The sequence below is a fragment of the Lepidochelys kempii genome, chromosome 2 (assembly GCF_965140265.1).
Source record: "Lepidochelys kempii isolate rLepKem1 chromosome 2, rLepKem1.hap2, whole genome shotgun sequence".
Taxonomy (NCBI): domain Eukaryota; kingdom Metazoa; phylum Chordata; order Testudines; family Cheloniidae; genus Lepidochelys; species Lepidochelys kempii.
In genome coordinates this window covers 60,835,788-60,853,040 of record NC_133257.1, presented here as the reverse complement: position 1 = coordinate 60,853,040, position 17,253 = coordinate 60,835,788, and the positions used below count along the sequence as shown (strand labels likewise).

Here is a 17,253-nt window from a genome sequence, read left to right as displayed (position 1 = left end):
AGTGATGCAACTTTGCAAGTGGGCAATTATCAGCATATGCAGTACATTACTTTTATGACCCTGACTCACAGGGAACTTCTCATTTCACGAGTAAAATCACAATTCTTTCTTAGGATCTACTCTGAGTAATATCAATATTCTTGTCTAAGGATCATCAATGATGCAGACACTCTCAGTGCACTAACCATCTTTCAGAAAAGACAAATTATCTAGCTCTGAATTTAGGACATTAACCATTTTAATCAAATAAGAATATATAAAAATCAGTCTGTGCCTTAGCTCTATGGATTACTAACTGTTGTTCTCAGGTTTTGCTCTTTTTGGAACTTGAAAGTCATGCCTAGTCAACTGCGAGGGAAATGTATAGAACATAAACTTTAGAAAAGTTAACAGATAAGGGATTATCTGAAGATTGCCAACAAATACATGTTCAGCAGTGTGAATACAACAGCCTTTATATTTACAGTTGAGTCTCTGAGCTGCTGAGAGGAAGGTGAAAAAACCCACCCTATCCTGGCCAGTCTGACAATGAGGGAAAAATTCCTTCCCAGTCCCATAAAGGTGACTAGCACAATGTCCACATCAGATCAAAAACACATAGTCTTACTCTAATCCCAGTGTTAGGAGAATGGGAGCTGTTAATCCAGGCATGCAGTGATGCCTTGTTGCAGGGAAAGGGCCTGTACGCCCTCCCCTCAGGCACGCAGGAGCTAGTTGGCTTCTGCTGAGCACCTCCAGCCAGCCAAACTGATCAGCTGATGCTGCCTCTCCCCCAAAATCCAGGAGGAAGCAGGCTGTTATGAGCAGGGCAGGGGAGGAGAAGGGAGAATTGCATTAAGGGGCAAAACCATTTTTCTCCTGACAGTCCAGTCAAAGACTCCATGCCCTTGAGGCAGTGGGTGTACCTAATGTTAATTAAGTGTAGCAGAAGATTTGACTCTTTCTACTATTTCCCTCATGTGCAGGGAGATTTGAATATATCATTTAAAGATTGTTCCTGTGGCAGCATTCCAAATAAGTTTTTTCTCTTGTTTTCAAAATTGGATAGGTAGGATCTATATTTCTACTTGTCTACCATTACGCCTTGAGTCCTGGATTTTAGAGAGTAGTGATTTTCAAACTTCTCAATCCCAGGAACCACTTACCACATTCTGCAAATATTCACAGTACATAGAAAGAAGGAATTTCTGTAAGCGCAAAGTATTATATGAATTGGTCATGTGTCTTCAACCTGATCTTACTGCATTCATTTTAGTCCCTTATCTCAAAAATAACAAATCATTAGCAGAAAGAATCCAGGGAAGGCAAAACTGATTAGAGATAGGGTATAGGGCTCATGCAAGGACATATTGTTTGTAGTATTTTGAAAATGAGAAAGTAAAGTGGATAAGGTAAAGAATTACCCACTCCCCCCAAAAGAGAAATGCAGAAAATTCAAAAAGTCTGTACTGAATTCCTAAAGATGTATACAATAATATGCATACCATGGTTACAATTACACAAATATCCCAGATGATAGTGGGGACCAATTCATGTAAAAATGAATTTTTATACTTTCTTTACATGTTTAGGGTTATGTTTTGCACTACAAAACAGCTGTTTGTTTTCCCTAATCATTTAGGGGCTTTTCCATATTTAAATTTAGGAATGCGTTCTGTATTGTGTTAGTTGTCTATTTTGTCTTGTTTACCAGGCATAACAATATATGAGGCCATTGTTAGGTCTATCATACTGTTTTAAAAGGTAAATCTTTCATCTTTTCGGTGCTAGAGAATAAATTAGGGACAAATCCTGTTTACTTTAATAATGAAAGCACTCCACTTAATTTAATGGGATGGCTAAATTTTTATTAGTCATGGTAATTTTATTGCTCATTTTAACTGCCCTGTATGTTAGGCACTGTCCAAATTGAATAAGACAATACCCCTGCTTTGAAGATTTTACAAATGTATGCCCTAATATTACAATTCATTGCATATGGGTAGACTGCTGTACTTGTGTGGTGCTCCACTGAAATTAATGGGGCTCTCTGTAGGCACAGCAGTGAATTACATGACATGGAGCTAATTTTTGGCAATTACACAACATATAGATTTTGATGAGTCATGAGACAGTAAGGACAGGTAGTGGAAGAAGGACAGGGTGAATGTCTGTACAATGACTTGGTTAGTCAGTGAAGCTAGTGCCCAGCCTGATGGAGAAAAAATAAATAAGAAAAGATAAATGGATAGAATGAATAAATATCAAACTAATCAGTCATTTTGTGTGAGTAAGTCTAGCAGATTTGGTCCTATTCCTTCTAGCAGTCCTTTGGCTAAGAAAAAAAATAATCTTGAGGAAGCTTTAGGAATCCCTTTAATTTCAAATCATCAGACAAAATTAAAAAAAAAATCTTTGTTTGAAAACTTTAATTTTTTTTAAAGTAGATTTCCATGTGAAAGATTTTATTTTTGGTGACAATTGCACACATAGTGACAGTTGGACACACAGTAATTAATTAAATACAAGATTCATCTGAGTCCTGCTTGCTTTTTAAATAGTTGTTTTCCTTTAAAATTTATCATTAAAGAAAAGCCAGTGGACCAAGTCCTGTGCTGTTACACAGTTGCAGATCTGGAATAACTCCTGTTACGGTTCCCTCCCCACTCTGAACTCTAGGGTACACATGTGGGGACCTGCATGAAAGCCCCTAAGCTTATTTCTACCAGCTTAGGTTAAAAATTTCCCCAAGGCACAAATCCTTTGTCCTTGGACGGTACACTGCCACCACCAAGTGATTTAGATAAAGAATCAGGGAAAGGACCACTTGGAATTCCTATTCCCCCAAAATATCCCCCCAAGCCCTACACCCCATTCCTGGGAAGGCTTGAGAATAATATACCAACCAAATAGGTAAACCAGAGTCTTAAAAACCGGAACTTTATAATAAAGGGGAAAAAAAAGAAAAGTAAAAGAAGCACCTCTATAAAATCAGGATGGAAGGTAATTTTACAGGGTAATCAGATTCAAAACACACAAGATTCCCCTCTAGGCAAAACTTTAAAGTTACAAAAAACAGGGATAAACCTCCCTCTTAGCACAGGGAAAATTCACAAGTTGAAAACAAAAGGTAATCTAATACGCCCTGCCTTATTTACTTACTCTTTTTGCAATATTGAGACTTACTTTAGGATAGTTTATAGGAGAAGGAGTTTTCTGACCTGGTGCTTCTCTGCTTCCCAAGAGAACACAACACAACGAGCACAAACAAAGCCTCTCCCACCCCAGATTTGAAAGTATCTTCTTTCCCCATTGGTCCTTTTGGTCAGGTGCCACACAGGTTATTTGAGCTTCTTAGCCCCTTACAGGTAAGGAGGAATTCTAGGCTACCCTTAGCTGTATGGTCATGACAACTGCATTGTCTTTAATGGAGTTATGCTACATTTATGCCAATGTAACAGACCAGATTTGATTATGATATGACTGCCATGTGATGCCCAATCTAGCAAAGTTGCTCATTTTCCTAGAGGCATCCTTTTCATACATAGACTATATCTACTCCTTGAAACAGTATAAATGTCAGAGCTATTGTAGGAGGTAACTATTTTAGATAATTCTACACAAACAAATCCTTGAATGCAATGTATGAGAGTGGGTTTAATTAAATAAACATCTGGTTTTCTATAGAGCCTAAGAAAGAGGCAAATGTATTGAAGGTCTCTTACCAGAGGAAATGTTTAACACATTGCTTGGCTTTTTCTGGGAGGAAAAAATATTTTTAGAACTCAAGGATGAAAGCATGACTTAAATTCCCATCCAAGTGTCATAAAACTAAGCTTGTGTTTATGATAAAAAGAGATGTATGGAAAAACAGAACATCTGCTTCAAGAAAGAAGATTCTTAATACAATTACCTTTTCACTTAATATTCTAGATTGTTAAATATATTGGGCTTAATTCAGAACTTGTATAAGTGGGTTTCTAAACTGGTGGAATGGCTCAGGAATTAAAAACATCTGTCAGTAAAATTTGTGCGAAGGTTGCAACAAGAGAGAGAAGAAAACACGTGCACACGCAAAATGGTTTTTCATGTAAGCAGAACACTGAAAATCCCAGCTTGGTTTCAACCCAGCTTAGTACCAGTTGGATGGGAAATTCTGCCATCTCTTAGGCTTTCCCCTCGTCTTACCACCAAAATAGCTGTTTTTATCGAGATTTTTATATTCATGAGAGTCTGAAGCTACGTCTAGAATGCACATCACTGCCTGCAGTAGTTATATGCCTCAGTGAAAAGCAGGCCATGTCCACACTGCAGTGTGGAGATACATGTGTCAGTGAATGGGCTCTGGCAGCAGGGAAAGGCTCCAGCAGCGGGGAGCTGCCAAAACCTTTTCCAGTAGCTTCCCTGCTGCCAGAGTTTTTCCATGCTCCTAGAGTGTTTCACAGCAGCAGGAAAACAGTGGAACATTACATTGCTAAAAGCAGCCATGTAGCTGGGAGAGGTACTGCTTGGGTGAGAAGGGTACGTACCCTCAGGCTTCAGGCATATCTTTACTCTACTGGCCTAAGCAGTTCCTCACAGTGTACATCTGTTTGCACCTGTGCCAGGGGGGCACGTAGCGTTTGTACTCTACATGCCACTGAAAGGAGTGTGCAATGTAGATGTACTCTGTGCTTGAAGTCCTCAGTCCTGCCATATTTTTTACCCCATGAAAAGACTAAATGAAGAGTTAATTTTCTTTTTGTTGAGCAACTGTGTCCGTCACAGGGTCTCTGCTGAGGTCCTGTCCATTGACTTGAATGGAATTGCATCCATTTACATCAGGTGTGAATTTGGCCCAGTATATTTTGGATGAATAACTTTATTTCACAAATATTAAAAACAACAAACACTGATTCTGAACTTATAGTGCTGTATCACAAGTGCTTCATTTAATGCTAGTAAACATTAACTGAAGTACTGTGGTATTGATGCTGTATCAAGGTTGAGAACCTGCAGCCCCATTCTACAGACTAGGAATATAAATCCATGTTTTTCCATGGGAATTCCGTTAACAGTGACTTTTTTTATGTTTGATCTTACCCAAATAATTTGTCCTGAACCCAAATATTTACTAAAATCTTGTTCTGCTGCTTTTGAATGATCTAAATGGGGCAAAAAAATTGTTCTAAATTCACCTGAGAAATTTTCCACACACTTTTTATGCTTGGACCAATCAAAAATATTGTGATTCTAAAACTTCAGAAAAAGAAAAGGAGAACTTGTGGCACCTTAGAGACTAACAAATTTATTTGTGCATAAGCTTTCGTGAGCGACAGCTCACTTCATCGGATGCATTCAGTGGAAAATACCGTGGGGAGATTTATATACATAGAGAACATGAAACAGTGGATGTTACCATACACACTGTAACAAGAGAGTGATCGCTTAAGGTGAGCGATTACCAGCAGGAGGGGGGAGCGGGGACTTTGGCAGTGATAATCAAGGTGGGCCATTTCCAGCAGTTCACAAGAACGTCTGAGGAACAGTGGGAGGTGGAGGGGGGGACTAAACATGGGGAAATAGTTTTACTTTGTGTAATGACCCATCCACTCCCAGTCTCTATTCAAGCCTAAGTTAATTGTATCCAGTTTGCAAATTAATTCCAATTCAGCAGTCTCTTGTTTGAGTCTGTTTTTGAAGTTTTTTTGTTGAAGAATTGCCACTTTTAGGTCTGTAATCGAGTGACCAAAGGGATTAAAGTGTTCTCCAACTGGTTTTTGAAGGTTATAATTCTTCATGTCTGATTTGTGTCCATTTATTCTTTTACGTAGAGACTGTCCAGTTTGACCAATGTACATGGCAGAGGGGCACTGCTGGCACATGATGGCATAGATCATATTGATAGATGTGTAGGTGAACGAGCCTCTGATAGTGTGGCTGATGTGATTAGGCCTTTCCAAGAAGCCAAGTGATAATGCAGCCCCACAGCTTGCTCTGGCACGCCCGTTCATCTGTGGCAAAGTACACAAGGCACAAATAACAGGTTCCAGCCTATGGGTTCAAACTGTTCTATTCACACCCTACAACTGGGTTCACAGGTAGTGGCTGAAGTGAATGAAAGACACAGTTGAGGTAGAGCTAAGGCTACCCCAGACGAAAAGGATGTGTAAAAACTAGATCATATTGGCAGAAATGTTTATTATCTGTGGAGTTGCATCTTTGCCTTGCCAACCACCAGGATCCCTTGGCCTGGTATGACAGTCCAGACAACTGGACCAGAATAGATGCAAACACAGGCCACAAAGAAGGAAGCCTCTGCTATCCGCCTCCTCGGTCATTTCAGTTCAGGCAGCCACAGGCCAGGATGGCATACCTACCAGCTCAGGTCTCACTGACCCTTTCCTTCCTTTTGGAAACAGGTTATCTAGTTCCTAAGTGTGTGGAAGAACATCACATCAGACCAATGGGGACTAAGCATGGTGGAATCAGGATATACCCTGCCTTTTCTATCTCCCTTCCTGCCTCTCTTCCCAGTCTCTTTTCAGGGACCCATCTCATGAGTCTATATTGGGAGCTATAGAGGAGGTGCCTCATCCTCACTGGGGAAAAGGGTTTTACTCTCAGTACTTCCTAATACTGAAAGCCAGAGAGGGTGAGGCCCATTTTAGATCTTCAGAACCTAAACAAATACATCAAAAAGTTAAAGTTCCTTATGGTTTCCTTTGCTGTAATTATCCCTTCTCTAGCTGAAGGTGATTGGTGTGCTGCCCTCGATTTACAGGATGCCTATTTCCATGTGGCAATCCTCCCTGGCCACAGAAGATTCATGGTGGGAGGAGATCATTTCCAGTCCACCGTAATAGATTGAAGAATATCATCTGCATGGGTGATGGGTAAGGGTTTTCATCAACTATCTGGCGGTGGTGGCAGCCTACCTCTGCTGTTGAGACGTCCACTTGTATCAGTACCTGGATGAGTGGTTGGTGCAGGTCCACTCCACATACCATATTCTAGAAGGACAAGGTGTAGTTTAGGCTGTGTCTTAATTTCTTTCCAAACTAGTGTCTGATTTTCACCTTAAGCGATCAATACAGTCACTTGTCTTTTTTTTCCAAAGTCACATACTCACAAAATGAACAAACGTTGCACGCTTCAGAGATGCACTGAGCCCTAGCCTTTTACCTGGGTAGAACAAAGCTATTTTGGGGTTTCTCTTCAGCTGTTTATATTCTATGAAGAATGAATGAGAGGTCACCCTATTACAGCACAACAGCTTTCTAAATGGATTACCAGGTTCATTATTATGTGCTATGCTGTTAAAAGTCATTTGGCTTCTGTTGCATTTGTGGGAAACGTGTCTATCACGTACATCTGCAGAGCAGTGGCATTGTCCTCTATATATGTTTGGTAGACACTATGCAATTTCTACAGCATCAAGGGAAGACACAAATGTGGGAAAAGCAATACTGTAGTCACTCTTCAGATGAGACTCCTAGCCCCATCTCCATTTTAAATAGCTTGGGTGGATATATACAGTCACTTGAAGAAGAAAAAATGGTTACTCACTCAACCTTGTAACTGTTGTTCTTTGAGATGTGTTGCATAGGTCCATTACATTACATTACATTACCCACCCTTCTTCCCCAACACATGGGAGTTTATCATTGAAATTCCACTATGAAGGAACTGAAGGATTGACAGGGCAGTGCTGCCCTTGCCTTACAGCAGAGGTTCACAAATTGGTTTTCCCTGAGGCCCACCTATGCAGCTGCAATAGGCACTGTAGCCCACTATTAACACTTCTGGAGGAAAATTATTAATTTTATTTATTACATACACATGAAATGTATGTACCAGCAGGAGGCCAGTACTCACTGGGAGCATCTTTCCACTCCCCTCCTGATCCCAGCCCTTCAGTGCTGTGGCCTGAGGGCAGTGGTACCCCTCCTCTCGAAAAGGAGTGCACCCCATTGATGCCCCGGAGTGCCAGGGGCAAAAGCCCTGAACTCACCCCCAAAATTGAGTCAAAGCTCCATGTGGCTCCCTTACCATACACAAGGTCCCCCTGGTCACTGCCCCCAAGGGGCTCTGGTAGTCATGTGGGGGTGGGCTGAGGTTCCTTGGTGTTGCCTGCCATGGGTGGCAGTTCTGGCACATTCTGCACATTCTGGGGCAGAGGGGTGAGGGGGATGACACCAAGACCAGTTTTGTCCAAGATAGAGGACACTGATGACAGATGGCTCATGGGGAGGTGGAGGGTGCGGGACGGATTGTGGCATATGAAGAGTTAAGGATGTTTCAGAAGGGGTGGGGTATCCGTGTTTTAGGTCAGGGGAACCAACAGGTAGCAAAATGCCTGAGCAAGCCCAGTTGCTGGGAACAGGCTGAGGATGCTCCTGCTGGTAGCTTCATGCTCCACCCTGGGGAGGGATGGCTGGCTGGCTGGTGAGGGTACCACGTGTGGCCTGCAATGGAGAGGTGTTGCGGGGGGTGGGGTTGGATCCTAGCATGGACAGTAGAGATGGGAGTGGGGAAGCGGACAGTGCATGTGGGAAGGGGGTGTCTCCTGCCCCCCCCACTGCAAAACAGCACACCCACACCCTGCCACTGGCAACTGAGATGGAAGGGACAGCTCAGTGCACGGGGCAGGGGGGAGTCCCTGATACTCCCTACTGAAAAATAGCAACCCCCTGCCCCCGCCCCCCAGCCACATGCAAGCCAGATACTGAGTTCTGGTCTACACTGGGGAGGGTGGGGGGATTTATCTGAGTTATGCAACTTCAGCTACATGAATAATGTAGCTGAAGTCGATGTACTTAGATCGACTTACCATGGTATCTCCACCCCGGTGAGTTGACTGCTGTTGCTCCCCCGCCTCTTGCAGCGCTGGAGTACAGGAGTCGATGGGAGAGCGCTCAAGGGTCGATTTATTGCGTCTAGACTAGACGCGATAAATCAATCCCCGCTGGATCGATCGCTGCCCGCCGATGTGGCGGGTAGTGAAGATATACCCTGAGAAAGGGAAGAGGAAACCTCCCAGCTATCCATCTGCTGCTTCCCCAACCCCAGCTCCTCTGCCCCTCTGAAAAATCCATCTCGTCCAGACCCTCCCCCCAAACTCCTGTGTAAACATGCTCTCGGTGCAGCCTTTGTCAGGCAGGGCAAGTGGATGGGGCAGTGTGCCATGGAGCTGCATTGAAGTGCTAGAGCCGGGAGGGGAGTGGAAAGATGCAGTTTGGGGGGGCAATGCCCCTATATGCCCCCACTCCCAATCTCTGACCCTGCCAACAGACAACCCGGGACTGTGTTGCATCCCACCTTTGGGCCGTGACCCACAGTTTGGGAACCCCTGCCTTGGAAGCCGGGGCAGATGCATAGCTGTCTCACAGATACTACTTGGGAAAACTCTCCAGCACTGGTGCACGAGATATGCACATACCTACTCCATAGACATATGCAACACATCTTGAAAAACAAGAGTTATAGGAAGGTGAGTGATCTTTTTTTCTGGCCCTTACAGTGCTAAATAAATAAAAAGAATACTGAAAGGTTCTCTATGCTGAGTGGGTTGTGATAGTGTTCTGTGGAAGAGCTGGATTTGATTTCTTTCTCACTCTCCAGGGCTTCAATGAATACAGTAACACTTAACAAAAATCACTGACATACAGCTATACCGTCACAAGTCAGATCTTGTCAAATGTTATAAGATAAGCAAGGTTATCATTATTTAATATTCAGATGGGAGATCTCCAAGGGAAAAGGAGTCCATGAAACACTTGTTTATTTAATGCAACATGCTGCAGCCATTTTTTCATCTCATGGGACCTCAGCCGGCAGTTTCTTAAGAATGGAAAAGAAAAATAACACCTAGAGTAGTGATATGATGAAAACTACAGTTAATGCAGTGTTAAAATTGAGACTTTAATCATGTGTCAGGCATTCAGAGTCAAAATAACCTATCCATTTTACCTGTGCATAAAGTACAGCATTGGTTTTCACACTGTGGGCACACTTCGCTGTGGGGGACATGATGAGGTTATCGGGGGTGGGGGGGTGCAGGATGGGCTGCCGGGCTGTGGCTGGGTGTCAGGTCCAAGGCAGGGAATCAGTGAGGAGTGCACGCAGGGAGTCCCAAGCGGTCAGTGAGGGAGGGAGAGTGAGGAGCCCCAATATGGTCTGTACCACATTGTCATGGGTGCCTCTGGGGATGGAGCCAGTGGTCCTGCTGCTATCCCAGGTGTGAGCCACTTGCTTAACTCAGTGAGTCTTTCCTGGACTGGCAGGAGTTGGGGGAAGGGGCAGCAAAAAAAAGTTTGGTCAATAGGGTCTTTTGGTACATGAACGTGGAACAATAAGCTGCATTACTACAGCTGTTTGGAAAATGGTTATCTTCCCCCCAATAACAATGAAAACAAGATTTTTCATCAAAATTTTCCACAGAAAATTTCATTTTTTTGTAGAAAAAACAAAAAAAATTGCCGAAAAGTTGGTGGTTTTCTGTCTAGTGGCTCCAGATGGCACAGCCAGACACGTAGATTTGGCAAATTCATTCTGAAAGACAGTGTGTGTAAATGGTTGAAACTTGCCCTAGTAGATTCTTGAGTCTGTTCCCAGCTCTGCCAGTGACATTGTGCAACCGCTTTTACTTTAACAGTACAGTGAATGAATGATACATGTCTGCCTCCTAAGATTGGAGTTTGACGGCTTGTCTCCTCAGTGCATTAGTCCACATACAAGGGGTGTGAATTCTAGAGCTCACTAGTGTGTTGCACACTAATGGGCCCATATGGTCCGTGCTGATGCACACTAAGAGTTCCCTAGAGTGCATTAATGTAATCCCATTTCAAACAGTACACTTTTAGTGTACACAGGGAAGTTAGTGTGCAACATGTTAGTGTGCACTGGAAATGTATACCCCTGTAGTAAAGATTGTGAAGTACAAAGAATTAACAACACTCAGAGGAAGAGCTGTGACTAGAACCCCTGATTTCCTCCTGGATCTCAACTCAGAGCATCTTCTCTTGGGCCAAAGTAATGGGGTTATAGGGAAACGGTATCCATGACTGCTGCTTCTTTTGCATCCCCCACATCCTCAACTATAGCTCTGTTCCTATCATGAAAGTAGCTCATAGCACCCTAGGTGCACGCTCAGTGTAACTGGCACGTAGAGAGATCTGTGGAGTTATAGTGTGCTCAGTGTAGACAGCATATTCAGAAATTTTAGCAGCAAAGTCTTTAACAAGCTCCTTTACATGAGTATATGGTGATTTTCCGGTGTTTATATCTCACCAAAACTGCCTGAATTGTCAGGGGGCAGCAAAAGATAGGCAATCTCCCAGCCAAATGTCAAGTTCCTTCTCTAAAGCACTGAGATGCTAGAACTCTTCAAACAAACCACTGGAGAACTTTTTAATCATTGGAAAAACTACTTATTTTTCATTAGCGTTAGTTTTCAAACAGCTGACCTATTTTCACTGACACTTGAAAAAAATCATCCTTAGAAAGAGAGAAGCATGGAAAATTTCATCAAATGGTTAAAGTTTGGCAAAATTAAAAACAACTGAGAACAGGGACTATAATGGAATGTGTTAAAACCTTTATTGTAGGTTTCATTGTCAGCTTTGTCTATAATTTGTATTTTGATCGTTTTTATTTTTTGAAAGTTTGGTATGAAAGTACATACATTTAACTATTTAAAATACATCAGAACTACTTCACTGACAAATTTAGGTTCAGTGTGACAGAATTTCTGTTGTGTGCAGTCTTCTGAAACATGACCCCTCTAATTTCATTTTTTCATAAGAATTTGACCATACTTAAGCTATTTGAAGGTCATTGTTATGGTTTTTATAGCCAACCTAGCTCTAATCATTTGGCTAAATTGTCACAGAGATTAATATAATTTGAGAGATTTAATAATCCACAAAAAAAAAAGCGAGAAAAAAACCCAGAACCTGATGGTAACAGGAGATTAATGCAAAGTCTTCATTAAATAAACATTTCAAATCAGTGTTAAACTTAAAAGCAAACTACTGTGTGTTTTTCTTTCTAGTAATTTTAAAAAAAGGAACTGCTATAATTGAAAATTAATTTGTATGGAAATCTGTATTCTGCTTGGTTTTGCAAACGTCATCAATTTGCATGGACTAATCTGCTTCTCGCCATTTGGTTTAGGGGTCCAACATCACAGACACATGCACGGAAATGCTAATGTATGGAGTTTTGCTGAAAATTTCTGCAGGAAATATCCAGGAGCGTGTATTTTTTCTTTTTGACAATCTTTTGGTCTACTGTAAACGAAAACACAGGTAATTTATTAGCTTTTACTGTAGAAATTATTTACATTTTTCCCATATGAACAAGTACGTCATAGTGAGAGACTTAAAAGAAATTGATATTGCCTAAATAACTAGTACAGAGATGGGGAAACTGTTTTAATTGTGGTATAAGGCACTAACATTGCAAAGAGAAACATGCACGAGGACCCCTGTGCCTGCACAGATGCCATTTATAGAATTGAGGCTTAAGGGTAATATTTTCAAAAGTGCCTATGGGACTTATGATCCTCACGACCACTTTCAAAAGTGACGTACATTTAAGAGCCTAAATCTTATTGAAAGTCAGAACTTAGACTCTTAACAATAACCATCCAAGAATATCCAAAGTCAGTGGGATTCTGGATATAAATGAAAGAATCATCCTAAAGAATAATTTGTAAATAATATATATTTAAGGTGTGTGAGAAGTCTTAAAAAATGTGTGAGAGACTTCAACTGTCTATTGTTTTGATTGGGAGTACAATTCCTGTTTGAAAACTGTCAGATATATACTTTTTACACAGAGCTGTGAATAGATTTGACTCCTTATTCCTAAAAAAAATCTATCTCGTTATTTTCTGAATGTTTGTACAAAATAAGTTATATACTTTATTCACGTTATCACATGTACAGTATGCTCTATGATTTATTTATCTCAGAGCATCAGGATAAGATTATATCCCGATGCTATGAAAATCTCTTCACCTGCATTAGTTACAGATTTGGGGAAAGATGTTCTCTAGGATCTGTAGTGGCTTCTACTGGAATAGACCCTTGTGGAGGGCATTGGGTGTGGAAGGTCTGCCAAGGCAGGATGCTGCAGTGTTGGAGAGCAGCCACAGACTCCTTTGCATTAGAAAGAAATAGGGAGCCACTTCAGATCAAAAAGTTTGTGGCACCAGTTTTGAAGGGACTTTGTCAGAGTGGCCAGGAAATGCACTGATTCAGCCTTCTCCTGTAATGGTTCCCATAAAAAGAGCTGCTAGGGAGCTCCCAGCAGGAGTTAAAACAGCTCTCCCCAGGTGAAAAAGGGTGGTAGTGCAAATATTGCCTGCTAATTTGGGGCTTTTACAGGTGTAAGGAGCTGCACAGGCGCCGGCTTCCTCTTATCCCCGGGAATGCTCAACCCCCATTCCACCCCAGGCCCTGCCCCCACTCCACCCATTCCCCCAAGACCTCACCCCTGCCCCACCACTTCCCATCCCCACTCCACCCCATCCTCCGCCCCCCTTCCCCCAACCCCAGCGCCTTCTGCACGCCGCTGAACAGTTGATCACTGGCAGGCAGGAGGCGCTGGGAGGGAGGGAGGGAGAGAAGCTGATCAGTGTGGCTGTCAGCGGGCGGGAGGCACTGGGGGGGGAGGGGGAGGAGGAGAAGGAGCTGATCTGCAGGGCTGCTGGTGGATGCTGAGCACCCACTATTTTTTCCAGCCCCAGAGCACCCATGGAGTCGGCACGCATGAGGAGGTATAATTTACACCTTGGTGCACTAGCTCTAGTGAATCTGCCTCTTTGTTTTTATGATTCAATATTTGAGGGCTGTGTTGTAGAAATTCTACAGAATTTACTGTAAGAAGGTATATTTATTTTTGATTTTCAGTTAAAACATAGTTTAGGTTAAAAATGTTTATCATTCTGCCCTCCAATAAAATTTCAAGATAGTTTATATAGGATATAAAAATGCTATTAAATATCTCTTATCAATGGCCTTTTAAAAAGAATGAAGCAAAGTAGAAAGGAAGCAAGTGGGGTTTGAGAGCAGAACTCTGATGAGGAAAACAGGAAATCTGGGTAAAGGACAGGGTTGTTAATAAGATGAAGATTTATAAATGTTGAAATGGAAATTAGATACACAAACTTATAAATATTTTGTTACACTATAACAACTAATAATAATATCGAGCTCTTGTCCTTAGATCTCAAAGAACTTTACAAAGGAGGTCAGTATGATTTCCCCTATTTTACAGTTGCGGAAACTGAGGCACAGAGAGGGGAAATGACTTGCCTAAGGTCACCCAGCATGCCAGTGGCAGATCCAGGAATAGAACCAAGGTCTCCTAAATTCCAGTCCAGGGCTATAGCCACTAGGCAACACTGCCTTGCCTGTAGTCCCTCATGTGATCAGACATAGAGAAAATTATAATTCAATGAGAACAAATTAAATCCTAGTTAGTGTCATATGAGGCTTGAGATTTTAGTTTCAAAGAAGTCAGGGGATTCATAGTTAAGGTTCCTTTAAGAACTTTTACTCAGCCACATAAATGTGTTTCCAGTCTGTTGTGTGAGGGGAACAGGCATCTGGTGAATGGCTAAGATGAGTTATTGTTGGAGGAAAAGGTGCCCATCTTGGATAAAATACTTACATTTCATGTAGAAGCTGAAAGCATTTGATCTATGACACTAGAGTCTTAAGGTTCTTTCTTCTCCTTTCTTCCCCCTTATTTCCTTTCCCATCCCCAAAGATAGATGCCTGTTTAGAATGTTTGTAACTAGCCAATATATGTATTTCATCACTATGGCTTTGATTCTGGAAAGCATCTCTGTTCAGGATGCTACTTGAGCGCATGCTTATATGTTCTTCACTCTCATTGAAGTCAACAGAACTGTGCTTAATGTTAAGCATGTGCTTAAGTGCTTCTCTGAATGGGGGGCTAACATTGCTAAATCAAATATCACCTATACAAATGTAGGTGACCAAAATTAAAGAATGAAGGGTGAAATCCGGGCCTCATTAAAGTCAATGCTTTTTTTTTAATTGCTATAATTTCTATAAAAACAATATGTATACTAACTGGAACTCATAGCTCATACTGCCTCATCTCTGCTGTGTTCCCTGACCTTTTGTATTTGTGTCATTCCCTTTTAATACTGAAGCAAGAAAAAATTTGCACGGTCAATATGCCTATTTTATGTTTGATAAAAATGTACTAACCAAACTGTTGTTCAGATAAGGATTATTCAGTAAGCATATGGGAAAGAAAACTGCCCTGTAAGCATAATGGATCATTCAAGTTAATGCAGGTGGATATACTTGGAGTATCCTACCTCAATCAGTGCTTAAGAAGTTAAAGAAAATAACTGACTGTGCATATTCAGCACATGGTTATCACAGTCATAAGCTATGCTGTGCTTTAAGGCATTTACTTTTGAAATAAAATGGAACATACTCTTCACCCAGAGCTCCCTATATGGCATATTGGAAGTTTAGAAAAGAAATTGGTCTTAGAGATATCTGAGAGCCAAGAGCCTCAGAACATTTCATAACAGTTCCAAAAATCTTCTTGTTCTGATAACTCGATAGTGGATGCATCAATGTTTATCAAACATTCCAGAATGATTCTCTCCTGGAAGTATGAGAGGCTTCAGCCCAAAAGGTAGTTAATCAGCAAACTAGAAGTGACTGATAAAAGAGATTTAGAATAAAAATGCTGTGTGTGTGTATGGAGGGGGAAAGGGGTGTCATCCTAACTGAACTTTCTCCACTTTCCTCACTGTACTAATGTAAGCTAAACTGTATTATGAGTTAACTATAATTTTATAGCAGCTCTATAAGAGATGTAAGTTCTTTGTGACAGGGTCCATTCTGATTTCTACAGCACCAGTACAATTGGACCTTGATTCTTATAGCAGCCATTAGATGCTACTGAAATACATAAAAATAATAGTAGTTATGGTACAGAAACAATGTATAGTATGGTGTTTGGACAATGTTCTTATGCTTTTTCTCTTACAAGACGTTTGAAAAACAGCAAAGCCTCTACTGATGGCCATCGGTATCTTTTTCGAGGCAGAATAAACACAGAGGTAATGGAAGTGGAGAACGTAGATGATGGCACAGGTGAGTACATTTGAAGCGATCAGTTATAACATAAAGAACCTCGTCTTGTATGTGCTGAGCATCTCCTGTGGATTGTTAAGCAGTCTCAAGTGCCATAGATTCCTGAGGGAGTGGAGAGTGCTCAGCACCTTGCAGTATTAGCTTTAAAGGAAATAATAAAGATCTCACTTTATAGGAGCAGATAGTCCCAATAAAACTGTGCTTCTGTGACACATCACTGATTTCAAACATTATGAGCTGGGCAGTTACTGTTCTAGGGCTGCTCTTATAGATTCATAGATACTAAGGTCAGAAGGGACCATTATGATCATCTAGTCTGACCTCCTGCACAACACAGGCCACAGAATTTCACCCACCCACTCCTGCGAAAAACCTCTCACCTATGTCTGAGCTATTGAAGTCCTCAAATCGTGGTTTAAAGACCTCAAGGAGCAGAGACTCCTCCAGCAAGTGACCCGTGCCCCATGCTACAGAGGAAGGCGAAAAACCTCCAGGGCCTCTTCCAATCTGCCCTGGAGGAAAATTCCTTCCCAACCCCAAATATGGCGATCAGCTAAACCCTGAACATATGGGCAAGATTCACCAGCCAGATACTACAGAAAATTCTTTCCTGGGTAACTCAGATCCCACCCCATGTAACATCGCATCACAGGCCATTAGGCCTATTTACCATGAATATTTAATTACCAAAACCATGTTATCCCATCATAACATCTCCTCCATAAACTTATCGAGTTTAATCTTAAAGCCAGATAGATCTTTTGCCCCCACTGCTTCCCTTGGAAGGCTATTCCAAAACTTCACTCCTCTGATGGTTAGAAACCTTCGTCTAATTCCAAGTCTAAACTTCCTGGTGGCCAGTTTATATCCATTTGTTCTTGTGTCCACATTGGTACTGAGCTTAAATAATTCCTCTCCCTCTCCAGTATTTATCCCTGTGATATATTTATAGAGAGCATTCATGTAGCATTCATATATGTTATTCATGTAGCTGGAGTAGTGTTACTTAGGTCGACTTACCCTGGTAGTGAAGACAAGCCCCGAGTCTATCAGTTACAGTTGACTGATTTAAACTGGTGGCAGAGTCATGATGAAATGCTAAAGTGATGTTTATTGTCTTGACTGAAATGGTGCTTTA

At 41.6% G+C, this 17,253-nt stretch overlaps 1 protein-coding gene across 11 annotated transcripts in view; it reads left to right on the top strand.

The window, feature by feature from the left end:
• Window positions 1-17,253, top strand: part of PREX2 (phosphatidylinositol-3,4,5-trisphosphate dependent Rac exchange factor 2) — a 328,942-nt gene that overhangs the window by 90,751 nt on the left and 220,938 nt on the right. For all 11 annotated transcript variants that reach the window (XR_012157169.1, XR_012157170.1, XM_073330905.1 and 8 more), the window contains 2 exons: window positions 12,136-12,269; window positions 16,012-16,115. Coding sequence is in view for 9 of the 11 variants with exons in the window: in XM_073330905.1 (XP_073187006.1) it covers window positions 12,136-12,269; window positions 16,012-16,115 (238 nt within the window). In the remaining 2 variants the exon portion in view is untranslated. The remainder of the gene's footprint in view (window positions 1-12,135; window positions 12,270-16,011; window positions 16,116-17,253) is intronic.